Here is a 15,657-nt window from a genome sequence, read left to right as displayed (position 1 = left end):
GTAAAAAAATCAATAAAATATATTTTAAAAAATAAAAAAAATAAAATAAAGAACAGCACATCCAGGTGCCAGCACTTTCCGCGTCTCTGCACCTCTTACTGGTCTCAGTGCACTTTCTTCACCTCTCTAGTTGTAGAATTTCCACTCAGCCAGCTTTCCCGCGGTTCTGGGTGGTAGTTGTTCTGCCGTTTAGTTGTAATTTTGATGTGGTTGTGAGAGGCAGCATATATAGGTGATTACCTATGCCGCCATCTTGGTTTATCCGCCTCTAAGAATTTTTCTAAGTTAATTAATAGATAAACTTTTAGGTTAAGAATCATTTGGTTTGAAATACAAATTTTAGTTTCACTATGGCATTATTATTACTCAGAGATAATCCTATGGAAATAGACCCATCCTTAAGAATCATTTCTAAGAAAAAGGGAGTGCTGAGTGAAACTGGTTTTTCTATCATGGGCCAGATTGCTTACTTTGGCTAGTCTTAAAAAAAAAAAAAATCAGTTTATTCATTATACTTTGAAATCAAATGTGGATTTTTCGCCAGTTGCCCAGATGATGTTTTTCCCCTAACTAACTTTATTTACAGCTCCCATTTCCCAATCCTATCAGTAATTGTGCAGTCTTAACATTCCTGGTCTCCATGTCTTCAGTAATTAACTTTACAGGTAGTTTCTGAAGTGCCATAAACTCCATTACTAGAGTTTCCTTTCAAGTTGATAGAAAAAAATAAAGGTGACTGGAAGTTATAATTTTCCCACAAACATTTAGCAGTTTATGTGGAAATCCCTCTTCTCACATCTGTTTATTTGTGATCATTGGCCAACATTTGCAGATGTCCTTAAAGTGCTTCTCAACACATCAAGCTGCCTGGGGCGTTTCTTACCCTAAGGAGAAACTTCATGTGCATTTCAGCCTAGATCACCAGAAGTACCAAAAGAATACAGTTAACATGAGATGTGTCAAACACCATTTAAAGTTGGGCACTTTACTATGCTTCCTTGAAATTATATTTTCTTTTTAATAATTACTTCTTTTCGTCTAGAATAAAATGGCATAGCAGTCTTTCAAATCTTCCTAGAAACTTATGTTCATAGCACTTCCTACCACCTCTTAGGTTAATGGCTTGCTGAATGACTGACATTATATTTTTAGATTGAGTCTGAAACAGCAGCTTCTGAGGAAACCTTATTCAACGCCTCCCAGCGCATCAGCGAGCTGGAAAGGAATATGGAAGAACTTAAGCGGAAGGCAGCGCAAAACTCTGGGGAGGCAGAATATATTGAAAAAGTAGTCTATGCTGTGAAACAAAGTGCTGAAGACGTTAAAAAGGTAAGTACATCTCTGTCACTTCATGGCTGTGTTGATCAAGGAGCAACTAGTCTCACTGCCTTCCTTGGAATTAAAAAGGAGGACGGCCCTAATATGGTTAGTCATCAGAAACTTCCAAATGACCTGTTCCGACACAGCAGTCTTTAAAGACACAGATGGAAAAGAATGGAAGTGGATATGAAAAGTATCCAATAAGCATGACCTAGATCCTCAAATCCAAACGTAGACAGGGTTTGGAAAAATGAAATTAACTTAGGGGTGGAAGTCTTAAAACAAGCATATTGAGCATCTATTTCTGTATTTCAATCAGGAAGATCTTTATGGCATACAGTAATTACCTGGCCACTTGAGAAATCATTAAAGAGTTCACAACAGAGAGCAGCTAGTAGGAGGGGAACCAACATCTCACCCCTTCCACACTCATTTTGAATTAAACCCCCCTTCTCTTGCTTCTCACTGGAAGGTACTCTAATTTTGCAGAGAAAATCTCACATGACCCAATTTTTTCACCAAGAAGCCAAGTAATTTATTTCTAAATTGTCTGGGTTTTATTTCCAAGGAACCCTTTTAAACTTTTGGGGAGAATGTTCATACTAAAGGGAGTTATAACTAAAATGAATTTCAAGATTTTTCTTGAAATTACTTTGGCTTTGGGGTGGGAACTTGTATCTCCCTCCCAGTTTAAAGAACAGCACATCCAGGTGCCAGCACTTTCCGTGTCTCCGGTCTCAATGCTCTTTCTTCACTTCTCTAGTTGTAGAATTTCCACTCTACCCTATACCTCTTGGGTCAGGGAAAAGAACAAAACAATAAGAAAATTTCACTTCCACGTCTTTCTTTTCCACTCGTTTCCTGCAGTTCTGAGAGCATGAATTTCCCAAATAATCTTCTCACAGATCATTTTGCATACATGACATTGATTACAATAAATAGGGACAAAACCCCTTGACGTGAAATTCCTATTAACAGTGGCTATTGTTCAAAGTGTTTCTCAAAAGAATCACTTGTAACCATCTTTCCAAACCTACACCAATTTCTCCTCTCAACCACCCACATATGCTATCATCTCACCCTTCCTTTAATTAAAACTGTCTTTTCCCCAATTTCTTAGTAACAAGTCTCTACAAACCCTAAATTAGTCAAGAATCCAGATGGCCCTCCTTCCATTTCTTCAAAATGAGCCCTTTTTGAAATTTAAATGTTTGAATCTCAGCACATCTACTTTTGAGAAACTCCTACTCTCTCTACAATGTCTGCATAGAAAAGTGCTAATCAGCAGGAGAGGGCTTAGCCCTAGAGACCTGTTAAAACTCCAAAATGTTTTTAAAAGTTATGTCAATATTGTATGTAATTCCACTGTTTCAATTGTTTACCACTGAATAGCTTGAAGCCTGAGCCCCCTTGATGGGGGCCCTTAATCCAGAATGCTTGCTGTCCAAGTTAATACCTGTGTGACCCAAGCTTGCCACAATTATACTACTGTTGTTATATGTAATTACTGACACTAACATTATCACTTTGTGTGTCTAAATGTGGGACTGCAGATTCTGGATGGTGAACTTGATGAAAAATATAAGAAAGTAGAAAATTTAATTGCCAAAAAAACCGAAGAGTCAGCTGATGCCAGAAGGAAAGCTGAAATGCTACAAAATGAAGCAAAAACACTTTTGGCTCAAGCAAACAGCAAGCTTCAGCTCCTGAAAGGTAGGTCTGTTCACCTAGGTTCATGCTTTCACAAAGCATTTTAAAATAAATACATTAATAGTTTTTTATTTAAAAGGTGAAAATCCATTCACTTTGTCTCAGGCACTTAATAAAACCTTACAAGCAAAGATATTAGGTTTTGAGATCATCACAGTATAAATTGCTCAGACTTTTTCTTTTTCTCTCACAGATTTAGAAAGAAAATATGAGGACAATCAAAAATATTTAGAAGATAAAGCTCAAGAATTAGAAAGACTGGAAGGAGAAGTCCGTTCACTCCTGAAGGATATAAGCCAGAAAGTTACTATTTACAGCACCTGCTTGTAATGAAGGAGGAAGGGCTATAAGACAGCTGAGGTGACCAAAGTAAAATAACTACATTTAAAAACTGACTTACTGATCTTCAAAGTAAAACTCATGGCCTATTTAATGTTTTTAATCACCACATTTTGTATGGAGTTTAATAAAGTACAGTGCTTTTGTATAAATATGTTTAGTATATTTCTTAAATTGTTACTTTTACTGATTTTAGTGTTCATGAATCCCTTGAACAAAGAATGTTATTTTCACTGTAAAGATGGATTTATAAACAAGTTGATTGCCTCCATGGAGCCCAATGTCTGTTGTCTATAAACAAGCTATTATTCATCTCTTTGCTAAGTCAATATGCTCCATAAATCCACCCCAATCCACCTCCCAGGCTAGAGCTGGAGCTACTTGCACAATTTCAGTGGCTGCTTAGTTGCTCCAATCTCCAAAACTCCCATAGTATTCCTTGCTCTAGGAAAAAGAACAAAAAGCAATTTTTAGAAAACTGTGGCTTTTAAGTATTACCATCTAGAACAGGTTCGGGGTTACTCTGGGGAAGGTTTACATTAAAGCGGGCCAGAGTTTAGAAAGTATAGAATGAGACTGTAATTTCTCAGCTTTTATATTGTATTTTAACTCACAAACTACAGATTCTTTGCTAAGATCTGTAGGTGAGGCCAAAACAATCATATGACAATCACTTACTCTACAAGGGTAAAGAAAATAACGGGAATACAATTGCCAAGCCTATGTCAACTTTATAGCTGAGCTAGCTGGGTAACAGGCCAGGCCCTGGTTTTTTCACACATTCTTCAACAACCATTCTGTGTACTACTTACCCACCCACACATCTAACACAGCTGCATTTGAAGCTGGGCCTGAACAAAAGTTATGTAAACAGCTGTAATTTAAACAATAAGGCAACTTCCCTCTGGTTCGAGGCAGTTGTCACTTTAAGAAAGTGGTCATACCGCATCACCTACTAGAGAAACTATTTTTTCCCCTATGTATTTTAGTTAAAATAGACACTGTCACTACTTCCCCACTCCCATACAGCTAAACAACCAAAGATCTCACATTGAAACTACGAATTTTAATCAGCTTAATGAACTGGACAATGAGCTCAGCCCCACCTTTCACAAGCCAAAAAAGTATTTCAAACTTCTAAAACAAATTTTAAATGTTCACTTACTGTTTACTCAGTCCCACCCCAATAAATTTGCATTCCCATATTGAATGGGAATCCTTAAAGTTGAATTTAACTATTACTTTGTGTCTCTCTATAGCTAGGACTTCATATTAAATTGTATTTCAGTATTCCCTAATTAGAAACTTTTTCTCTAGAGTTTGAGATTTAAATAAACTAGCACTTCACATAATATTAGGATTTCAAAAAAAAATGGCAAATAGCATATTTCAGACCAACACTCTTGCTGATAACTGCAAACTCTACACAAAATGTGTTTTTTCCCCCTAAAGATATTAGAGATTAACCAAGCAGGCAGAGGGGAGTTGACATTGAAGAAAGATCAACATTGTATGAAATTCCCATTTTTAACAATTTTTCACTTGAGGGGAGATCCCAGTAAGGGGCAACTTTTAGGCAGAAGCCAAGTTTTACTGGTTCAAGACTAGGAGGACAGAATTTAGGGCAACCAAAGCAGTTGAAATATGGAGGACCCCCAAATTGTGCCCAATCTCTGGTTGACCAGATAACTATACATGCAATGAACAGACAGTCAGGTGAAGGTAAAACACCCGAATAGAGATCTCGGCAGCTGTCCCCCACAAAGACAAATTCGGAGTGGAGATCAGCCAAGTTAACTGCCCACTGAAACAAAAAATCACTATTTTTAAGTATGTAACAGAATCCAGAGTCTTTACATAGTATCATTCATAAGAATCATGTACAATCCAGGACCACTGGACATAAGAAAAAGGAAAATATGACCCATGTATAATATGATTAAAACCTGAAAAATACTAAAGATTCTCTTTTTAGCTATGATCAACTGATGGTATTGCATTCTATACAGCTTTCTGCTGATAAATTATATTCTCCCAACTTTTCCTTAAGACTAATATAACCTTTAAATTTTAATCAAATGAATATCTAGTTTGCCTATTCCTAGTATTTGAAGACAGCTTATTTTCCTCTTTAAATTCATACTATCCCAAATTGGAGAACTATTTAATCTAAAATGATTCTTAAATTTAGTTAATACATGCAAAAGCCTATTTGTCATTTAACACCATTAAATATTTCAAGAAAGGCCATCTTAAATATTTACCAATAAATAAAATTTTATAACTTTAAAGAAACAGTTTACACTTTAAATAAACAGTCATTTACCCAGCCAAGAACACAATGAAAATCTACATAGGAAAAGACAGATTAAAGATTCGCTTACATTGTTTCTCCAAAAGTACAAGCTAAACATTTTATAGGTATCACCAAAACAAATGGAAGGGTAATGACCTTTTAAATGTCTTAATACTACAATGTGGGGGAAAGGTACATCAAGCTTGTAAGAGCTACTAGTGGATCGGTGCACGAAATTTGTGCACGGGGTGGGGGTGAGGGGGGCCCCTCAGCCCGGCCTGCACCCTCTCCAATCAGGGACCCCTCAGGGGATGTCTGACTGCCGGTTTAGGGATCGGGCCTAAACCGACAGTCGGACATCCCTCTTGCAATCCGGTTCTGCTGTCTCCTAACCGCTTGCCTGCCTGCCTAAACACCCCTAACCACTCTGCCTGCTGGCCTGATCACCCCCAACTGCCCCCGCCTGCCGGCCTGCTCGTCCCCAACTGCCCCCCTCCACCAGCCTGCTTGCCCCCAACTGCCCCCCCAACCCACCAGCCTGCTTGCCCTCAACTGCACCCCCTTCTGGCCTGCTCGCCCCCAACTGCCCCTCCTCCACCAGCCTGCTTACCCCCAACTCCCCCTACCCTGCTTACCTGCTCACCTCCAACAGCCCCCCCTTGCTGGCCTGATTGCCTCCCCCCACCAGCCTGATAGCCCCCAACTGCCACCCCTTCTAGCCAGCCTGCTCGCCCCTAACCGCCACCATGGCTTTGTCCAGAAGGTCTCCCAGTCTAATTAGCATATTACCCTTTTATTAGTATAGATAATAAAGAAAATAAGCCCTGGTCAGGTGGCGCAGTCAGTTGGAGTGTTGTCGTATATACCAAAATGTTGCCAGTTTGATTCCCTGTCAGGGCACATACCTAGATCGCGGGTTCAATCCCAGGTCAGGGTGCATATTGGAGGCAACTGATCAATGTTTCCTTCTCTCTCTCTTTTCCTCTCACTAAAAATAAAAAATTACAAACATATCCTTGGGTGAGAATTGAAAACAAAAAATTAAACTTACAATGGAATACAGTATGGATGGACCTGGAGATTATTATGCTAAGCAAAATAAGCCAGTCGGAGAAAGACAAGTATCACATGATCTCACTTATATGTGGAATCTAATGAACAAAATAAACTGATGAACTAAATAGGTCCAGAGACATGAAAGTATGGAACAGACTGACAGAACTCAGAGTGAAGGGGTGGTGGGGATGGAAAGAGGTTAACCAAAGAAGTTATATGCATAGTCCATGGACATAAACAATAGTGCAGTGAAGGCCTGGGGTGGGGCAGGAGCCAGGTGGAGGGGGGTAAAGGTTAGGGAGAGAGGGAATGGAAGTCATCTATAATACTCTCAACAATAAAAATAAATTTTTTTAAAAAGTAATAAGAATGCACAAGAGGTAGTCATAAAAGAACTCAGATTATCTTGATATCCACTCAATAAATGAATATTTAAGAAATGTTTATTTTCATATCTTCATTCCCCATTATAATACATGAGTGGCTATTTAACATTTGAATACCTCCTAAATGTGGTTAACTATATACTTCAGACTACAGACTTTGATGGTAGTTTAAAAATCTAAACACATAAATTCTACCTCTAAACTGCAAGAATTTCGGTATTAAATAAACCAAGTGAGAGACAATCATTTTTTATTTACATGAGTTCAGTTTATACATATTTAAATCTTATTTTAATGACTGACTCTTATGTCCAATACTGAAAACCAAGTTTAAAATAACTTGATCACCTTGCTTCAAACATACTTTCACATACCATACTCCAGCTCCATCCATGTAATAAGTAAATCCAACTTTACTATACCAGGGATAAAAGCTAGTTAACAAATTCAGTGAGGTTGAACCTTATACAAACAGCATGGAAATATGCGTTAAAAAATTTTCCAGAGTGCTACTATAAGTAGCATTTCTTTTGCAATATTAATGTACTAAAACAAAATATTAAATTTATTTCAAATGTAGCTATGACATTATTCCATTCTGTTCAAACCTGTTAAATACCTTCCAAAAGTTTCATAATTCAGTCCTAGAATTTCTTGGAGCTGTGAGCATATCCTGTTCAGAAATGTGATCTCTTAAACACTCAGGAAATTTCAGAAAAATATAATCTCCAAATTTAAAAGTTGATTGGTTTGCCAAATGATGCAGCCAGGTTTGCTTCTCTAAAAGCTTCTGATAAGGTCTGCAAGAGGAGAAATTTAATATTAAAAATCAAGGACTTGTGTCAGAAGAAAATAGAGTAGCTATTAATTCTGTTATGTTGTTAATAATTACCGGATGTGCATGACAGACTCTAGCTATATCTTCACAGGATGCTCCATATTCCAATGCAAGAGCAGCTTCATTTACCATTTCACCAGCACCCTTTAAAATAGTAAGCCAAAAAGTAATTTTATTTCCATGGCAAAAACAACTACACACTAAAGGGAGATTAGTTGTAAGAGCAGTTAACTAACTTCTTCCACTCACTCAGGAAAAGCTTAACAGAAAAAGGTGGCACAGAAGTCAAGAGCTTGGACTCTGGATTCAAATTATACCACTTACTACCTCAACTACTCACAGACTACTTCATTACATTTATTTGCCTCAAAAATGGGAATAGCAAATTCCTACCTCACAGAGTTGTGAAAATTAAAGTTAATGCATGTATTTAGGAAAGATTACAGAGTAGGAACTCAAATGTTCTACTTTCATTACTGTTAGATCAGATACCTAGGGGGAGGGCATGCTTCAGATTTAGTGGTAGGGAAAGGCTTCTCTTAAAAGGTAACACGAGCTGAGACGCTAACAATAAAGGAGCCAATCACACAAAGATAGAGGCAGAGCATTCTAAGCAAAGGGTATTACTATAAACACAAAAGTTCTAACCAGGAAAAAAATTTGACCTCTTATGAAATCGAGAGAAAGTCCAAAAAGGAAAAGTAGAAAGAGATGAAGCAGAAAGGTAGGCAGGACCAGATTCAGGGAGGATTTGTAAGTCTTCAGTTGAAAAGAAACTTGGTGAGTTTGAAGCAGGCATATGGTGCATGTTTTAAAAGAATAATTAGCCCAGCCAGCATGGCTCAGTGGTTGAGTGCTGACCTATGAACCAGGAGGTCACAGTTCGATTCCCGGTCAGGGCACATGCTCAAGTTGCTGGCTCGATCCCCAGTGTGGGGTGTGCAGGAGGCAGTAGATCAATGATTCTCTCTCATCCTTGATGTCTCTATCTCTCTCTCCCTCTCCCTTCCTCTCTGACATCAATAAAAATATATTTTTAAAAGAAAGACTGTTTTAGAAGAATAATCATGGCTGCAGTGTGGAAAGTACATGATACGGTGGGCAAAACTGTGAGGGTGCTGCTGGTACCTTGCTAGAAATGGTGCACAAAGAAGCCATATTCAAACTTTACTGGTAAATATAACCTCAGAATGTAAACACTTGGTGGTTTTAAATCAATCTACTAAATAGCAATGCTTTCCAAAAACCCTAATGAAATTTCTGGTTTTACAATACTCACTGGTCCTAGAATATGTGCTCCCAATACTCTGTCTGTTGATTTGTGCCCAAGAATCTTCACCATGCCATCTGTGTCAGCATTTGTCTTAGCTCTGCTGTTAGCAGCAAATGGGAATTTCCCAATTTTGTACTCAATACCCTGTGAAAGACAGAAAAATGACAACCTACATAAACTCTGAAAAAGTTTATTCCCATTGGTGAAACCATCCGCCATTAGTTCAGAAAATAAATGCCAAGAAAGTAATTCTTCACAGAACATATAGAAGGAAATACCAAAAGACTTGTTAATGAGATATATTTTGGTATAAATAAACAAATGCCAATTTCAATCCATCTGTGTATATGTCAAAGCCAAAAAGAAAGGCTCTAGAATTACTAGTTTTGGAATGCAGGCAAGTGAATGATCTCCTTCATGATACTAAGGGAAAAATATATAAACTAAAAGTATAATGTTCTACATAGTAATTAAAACACATTAATATATTAATAACTCTCAGCCACCAGTATCATAAACTCAATTCACACACATTGGAGTAAAACTACCCTAGTGTAGTATTACCTCTTCCTTCAACTGCTCTTCTGATTTGCCGACCCAAGCCACTTCAGGGTGTGTGTAAATCACTGATGGTACACAATTGTAGTCAATGTGCACAGCACCACCAGCCATTCCTTCAACACAGATAATGCCTTCATCCTCTGCTTTGTGAGCCAGCATTGGACCAGCCACCACATCACCAATAGCATAGATACTACAACAGAGGTCAAAAGAAAGAGTGAACTTCTGAAAGCACAGATACTCATCTTCAGTTATGCCATGTTCACAAAATTGTAAGTTCTAGTTATTAAGTCACCCAAAAATATATTAAATTCAGCTCTTTAAATATCAAAGTTTGGGTTCTAATTTTCAGTAATGAATTTATTTTGCCTTCACATATAATTTACTATTTTTCCCCAAAGCCAATGCATTTTTAAAAAATATGTTTTATTGATTTTTTATAGAGAGGAAGGGAGAGGGATAGAGAGTTAGAAACATCGATGAGAGAGAAACATCGATCAGCTGCCTCCTGCACACCCCCCACTGGGGATGTGCCCACAACCAAGGTACATGCTCCTGACCAGAATTGAACCTGGGACCCCTCAGTCCACAGGCTGACGCTCTATCCACTGAGCCAAATCAGCCAGGGCGCCAATGCATTTTTTAAGCATGACAGAAGTCTTATTTTCAAAGTAGTGTTTGACATAAACTTCAAAATTATTGAAAATGCAGTTAATTATGCAACTTACTTTGGAATTTTAGTCTGGAATCTGGAATTGATTGGAATTCTACCTCTAGGGTCTAGTTCGATGCCAAGCTCTTCTAGTCCCAAATTCTGCGTAAAAGGTCGTCGGCCAATGCAAACCAAGAGTACATCACAAGTGATAACTTCAGCTTTACCACCAGCAGCAGCTTCAATACTAGATAATGAACAGTGTTACAACTGTTAAACACACATCTACATAAATAGCTGATAGACTTGGAAATTTTAAGACCAGACAGTTCTCAAGTATTGATGACACTTCTAATAGGGTAAGTTTATTTTATTATAATTATAACATAGGGTCAGAGGATGAAAAACATATTTTCTTGAGGTCCATCATTAAAATCTTAAAAAAAAACAGTATAACACAGGTTAAGAAAATAGGTCTTATAGTAAAAAAGATCCAAGTATAAGTAGTGACTCTGTCATTCCCTAATTGTGTGACCTTAGGCAAGTTATTAAGTTATAAAAGTATTTAATAAATAGAGTGCCAGGCACATAGTAAATCTAGTTAATAATACTGATTCCCCTACATACCAGTCTAAAAATATTGAATTCATTTTACTGAGTCTTGTGAGCTTAAATTTTCTGAATGTATACTATGAAAAAGTACATTACAATGAGAACACTGAATTACTTTTTCTACCATCTTCTTAATTATGAATTTCAATAGACTGATTTAACAATACTGAGTTATACTAAGCAATAAAATGGTTTTATATTATAAAATAACCTAAAATTATAAAATACTGAAAGGTTGATAATTTTTCTTAAAGAAAAAGATGAGGATATCATCAAAATCAAATGTAGCATACTTACGAAACATCAATGTTTCCATCTGACTTCTTGGTAGCCCCAGTAACTTTTGTATTCAATTTAAATTTAAATCCTTGCTTTTGAAGGATGCGTTGAAAGTTTTTAGATATCTCCATATCAATTCCAATGCCACCAACATGACCCAAAAACTCAACTGCTGTCACATCTGCACCAAGTCTTTGCCAAACCGAACCCTGCAAATAACAATAAAAAAATCATGAATAAAGATTTCTAGAGCAAACGTTTACTGAATTATCTTAAATAATTTATTACAAGATTATTTTCTCTTGTTAACATGTTCCTATTAGAGGCTCTGAGCTTTAACACTGTGGTATCTATAACTTTATATATTTATTCACTCTATTCACTCAATGTTTATTGAGCACCTACCATATGCTAGGCTTATATCCCAGTAGAGGAGAAAAATAAATAAAATTCATAAAGAAGATGGTAAAGTGCTATGAGAAAAATAAAGCAGGAAGTAGAGCTAGGACTATTGAAAGGAAAGGAATTGCAATTTTAAATAGTATGACTGGGAGAAGGCTTCACTAGCAGTGACATTTGCCCAAAGACTGGAAGAGAAGCAATGAACTATACAGGCAACTGGTCCAGAGAGGAACAAGTGGGAAGAGAGGCCCCATGAGGGGGAAGTAGTAATCTCTTAATGCTACTAATTTCTAATGCTTGAGAAATATTAATACTACCTCTTAATGTTATTAATTTCTAATGCTTAAAAAATATTTTATTTTCTCAACAGAGAAATGTTTACTTTTTCATTGAAGTTATAATTTAAACTGAATGCTGTTTTTTTAAAGAAAATTTTAAGCCCTAGCCTGTTTGGCTCAGTGGATAGAGTGTTGGCCTGTGGACTGAAAGGTCCCAGGTTCAATTCCGGTCAAGGACACATGCCCGGGTTGCAGGCTTGATCCCCAGTAGGGGGCATGCAGGAGGCAGCCAATCAATGATTCTCCATCATCATTGATGTTTTTCTGTCTCTCTCTCCCCCCGCTCCCTTCCTCTATGAAATCAATAAAAATATCTACACTAATAAAAGAGAAACATGCAAATTGGTGTCACTCTGCTACGCCCACCAGCCAATCAGGATGAGTATGCAAATTAACCCAACAAAGATGGCAGTTAATTTGCATATGCAGGCTCGGAGCGAAGACTGAAGACGACTGAAGACTGAAGAAGCTTGGCTTCTCAGCTGCGGCTGGAGCGAAGGCCTGGGTCCCGGGGGCCAGAGGAAAACCAGTGCCAGCAGCCAGGGGAAGGAAGGCCTATTGCACGAATCTCTTCGTGCAACAGGCCTCTAGTTATTTTATAAAAAGAACATTTTAACAATTGTAACTTCTGATTATATGTGAAACAAGCAAGAGGACGTAATTAACAAGCATATATAACGATTAACTCAAAATGGATCAGGAACCTAAATGTAAAACATAGAACTATAAAACTTCTAGTTTGTGATCTTGAGTAACACTAATACGTCTTAACTACTACAACAAAAGCATAATCCATAAAAGGGAAAAAATGTATAGAAAGTAACACCTTACAAAATTAAAAACTCTTCAAAAGACAATATTAAGAACACAAAAGAGGACAATGACATCAGCATCACAAAGTGAAAAGACCCTTGGTTTTTGCCCTTAAAGTTACAAGTTGGACAATTTTAATTCAACAAATGATTGATTCCCTGCTCAACACACAAACATGTCTGAGAGATCCATGCATCAAGCCAATGAAGGTGGATGTAGTGGAACGAGCATGGAAGGTAGGAGGGAGAAAAACAGACCGGGCTGCAGATGCAGTTGAGTGTCTGCCACAGCCCCAGCTTATGCAGCAGAAGTCAGGCTGCAGCCCTAGTACGATAGTCCATAGGGCCAGAAGCACCATTCCGGCCTGAGTGGCCAGCACCCATTGCAGTTTAACCTGGTGACAAGGGTGGACATGCAGTGCAGCGGTGTGACAGCAGTAGACTAGTGCCCACCATTACTATCAAGCCGTGCCCCCCCAACCCATCATGGCAGAACCCAATAGAGGCAGCAGAGATGCCTCAGCACAGCTTGGTTGGCAGCCTCTAGTTACAAGGAGCCAACACTGGGAACTCAAGGCCCAGAGCCCCATCACCAGCCATACCCCATTACAGTGATAATACCCTAAGGCCAAGGCAACATGGACAGAGAGAGGATACCTACCTTCGGAGGTAATACTAGTACAAGGCATTTTTCTAGACCAAGACCACACCAACCCACCAAGATCTCAGAGGTGCCAGGTAAGGTAAGAAAAAATAAAAACCACTATAGCACCATCTACTGGACAATAAAAGACAGACCTCAACTTAACCTGTTAAATTGTTAAGAACAGAACAATATCTAAAAAAGAAAATTCACTACCGCAAATGACCAGGCAGAGAAGCAATCCATCGAGTACCATAAATATCAAGGTAACAGGGTAGGTCAGAATGAAAATGAGAAGTCCCCAGAAACCAAACTCAGAGACATGGAAGACTGTGATTTAAATGACAGAATTCAAGACTGCAGTTATGAAAAAAACTAAGTAAGATACAAGAAAACACAGAAAAGCACTTCAATGAGCTCAGGAATAAAATCAACAACAAAAAAGGAGTACTGAAATAAGAGAGTTTTCTATACCAGTGGTTCTCAACCTTCCTAATGCCGCAACCCTTTAATACAGTTCTTTATGTTGTGGTGACTCCCAACCATAAAATTATTTTTGTTGCTACTTCATAACTATAATTTTGCTACTGTTATGAATCGTAATGTAAATATCTGATATGCAGGATGTATTTAGGAGACCCCTGTGAAAGGGTCATTCGACCCCCAAAGGGGCCGCGACCCACAGGTTGAGAACCACTGATCTATACTAATAAAAGGGTAATATGCTAATTAGACCGGGAGCCCTTCCAGACAAAGCCATGGTGGCAGGGCCGAGGCAGAGGCAGTTGGAGCGATCAGGCCAGAAGGGAAGGGCAGTTGGGGGTGATCAGGCCAGCTGGGAGGGGGAGCAGTTGGGGACGATTAGACTGTCAGGAGGGGCAGTGAGGGGCGACTAGGCCAGCCAGGGGGACAGTTGGGGGCAACCAGGCAAGCACACAGAGGCAATGAAGGGCCATCAGACTGGCAGGGGGAGGCAGTTAGGGGTGACCAGGCAGGCAGGTGAGTGATTAGGAGCTAGTGGTCCAGGATTGTGAGAGGGTGTGGGGGGCCATTGGGGACAAGCAGGCCAGCCGGGGGGCAGGGAGTTGGGGACAAGCAGGCTGGCAGGCAGAGGGTTAGGGGCAATCAGGCAGGCAAGCAGGTGAGTGGTTAGGAGCCAGCGGTCCCGGACCGTGAGAGTGATGTCTGACTGCCGGTTTAGGCCTGATCCCACAGGGCCTAAACCGGCAGTCAGACATCCCCCAAGGGGTCCCAGATTTGAGAGGGTGCAGGCCGGGCTGAGGGACAACCCCCCATGCACGAATTTCGTGCACCAGGCAACTAGTCCTATATAATAAAAGGGTAATATGCAAATAGACTGAATGGCAGGACAACCAACCAACCAAAGCGTAATATGCTAATGATATGGTAAGGCTGCTTAACCGCTCACTATAACGTGCACTGACCACCAGGGGGCAAATAGTCGACCGGTCAACCAGTTGCTATGATGTGCACTGACCACCAGGAAATAGATACTCCAACCAGTAGGTTAGCTTGCTGCTGGGGTCTGGCCAATCGGGATTGAGCAAGATGGGCCGGACATGCCCTGGAGCTCTCCTGCAGTCCCTCCTGGGCCTGAACATGCACTGGTGGGGTCCCTCAGCCTGGACTGCACCCTCTCATGATCCAGGACCCCTCGGGGAATGTCGGAGAGCCAGTTTCAGCCTGATCCCACAGGCCACTCCCCTTGGGAGGGTGTCAGACACAGGGCTCATGGCTGGCGAGCGCTGCTGTGGCAGCGTGAGCCTCTCGTGATCAGGACTGATTGGGCGCGAGTCTGCGGCGGGCACAGTGGGGCCAGGGTAAGCAGGAGTGGCAGGTAGGTGCTGCAGGCAGTATTGGACTGCGGGTTTTGGCCCAATCCCTACAGGCCACCAAGAGGGACCCCCCACCTGTGTACGAATTCGTGCACCGGGCCTCTGGTAAAAAATAACCAAACAGAAATTCTGGAGCTGAAGAACTCAATATCTGAGACAAAAAATGTTTTAGCCTGGAAGATGGTGGCATAGGTAAACACCTGAAATTGCTGCCTCACAAAACCACTTCAAAACTACAACTAAAAGACAAAACGGACATCATCCAGAACCACAGGAAGGCTGGC

General features: G+C 39.7%; 2 protein-coding genes across 2 annotated transcripts in view; one reads left to right on the top strand and one right to left on the bottom strand.

Annotated features, from left to right (window-relative positions):
- Positions 1-3,521, top strand: part of LAMB1 (laminin, beta 1) — a 71,252-nt gene extending 67,731 nt beyond the window's left edge. The window contains exons 31-33 of the mRNA XM_005858466.2: positions 1,153-1,329; positions 2,874-3,033; positions 3,224-3,521. Of these exons, the coding sequence (XP_005858528.2) occupies positions 1,153-1,329; positions 2,874-3,033; positions 3,224-3,360 (474 nt within the window). The 3' untranslated portion in view covers positions 3,361-3,521. The remainder of the gene's footprint in view (positions 1-1,152; positions 1,330-2,873; positions 3,034-3,223) is intronic.
- Positions 3,522-7,127: 3,606 nt separating this feature from the next.
- Positions 7,128-15,657, bottom strand: part of DLD (dihydrolipoamide dehydrogenase) — a 35,075-nt gene continuing 26,545 nt past the window's right edge. The window contains exons 9-14 of the mRNA XM_014530869.1: positions 11,341-11,531; positions 10,508-10,678; positions 9,783-9,972; positions 9,225-9,362; positions 8,000-8,089; positions 7,128-7,907 (exon numbers count right to left, since the gene is read on the bottom strand). Of these exons, the coding sequence (XP_014386355.1) occupies positions 7,842-7,907; positions 8,000-8,089; positions 9,225-9,362; positions 9,783-9,972; positions 10,508-10,678; positions 11,341-11,531 (846 nt within the window). The 3' untranslated portion in view covers positions 7,128-7,841. The remainder of the gene's footprint in view (positions 7,908-7,999; positions 8,090-9,224; positions 9,363-9,782; positions 9,973-10,507; positions 10,679-11,340; positions 11,532-15,657) is intronic.

Source organism: Myotis brandtii, unplaced genomic scaffold, assembly GCF_000412655.1.
Source record: "Myotis brandtii unplaced genomic scaffold, ASM41265v1 scaffold1186, whole genome shotgun sequence".
Classification (NCBI taxonomy): domain Eukaryota; kingdom Metazoa; phylum Chordata; class Mammalia; order Chiroptera; family Vespertilionidae; genus Myotis; species Myotis brandtii.
The sequence above is the reverse complement of the archived record's forward strand: the minus strand, read 5'-3'. Positions and strand labels throughout refer to the sequence as shown.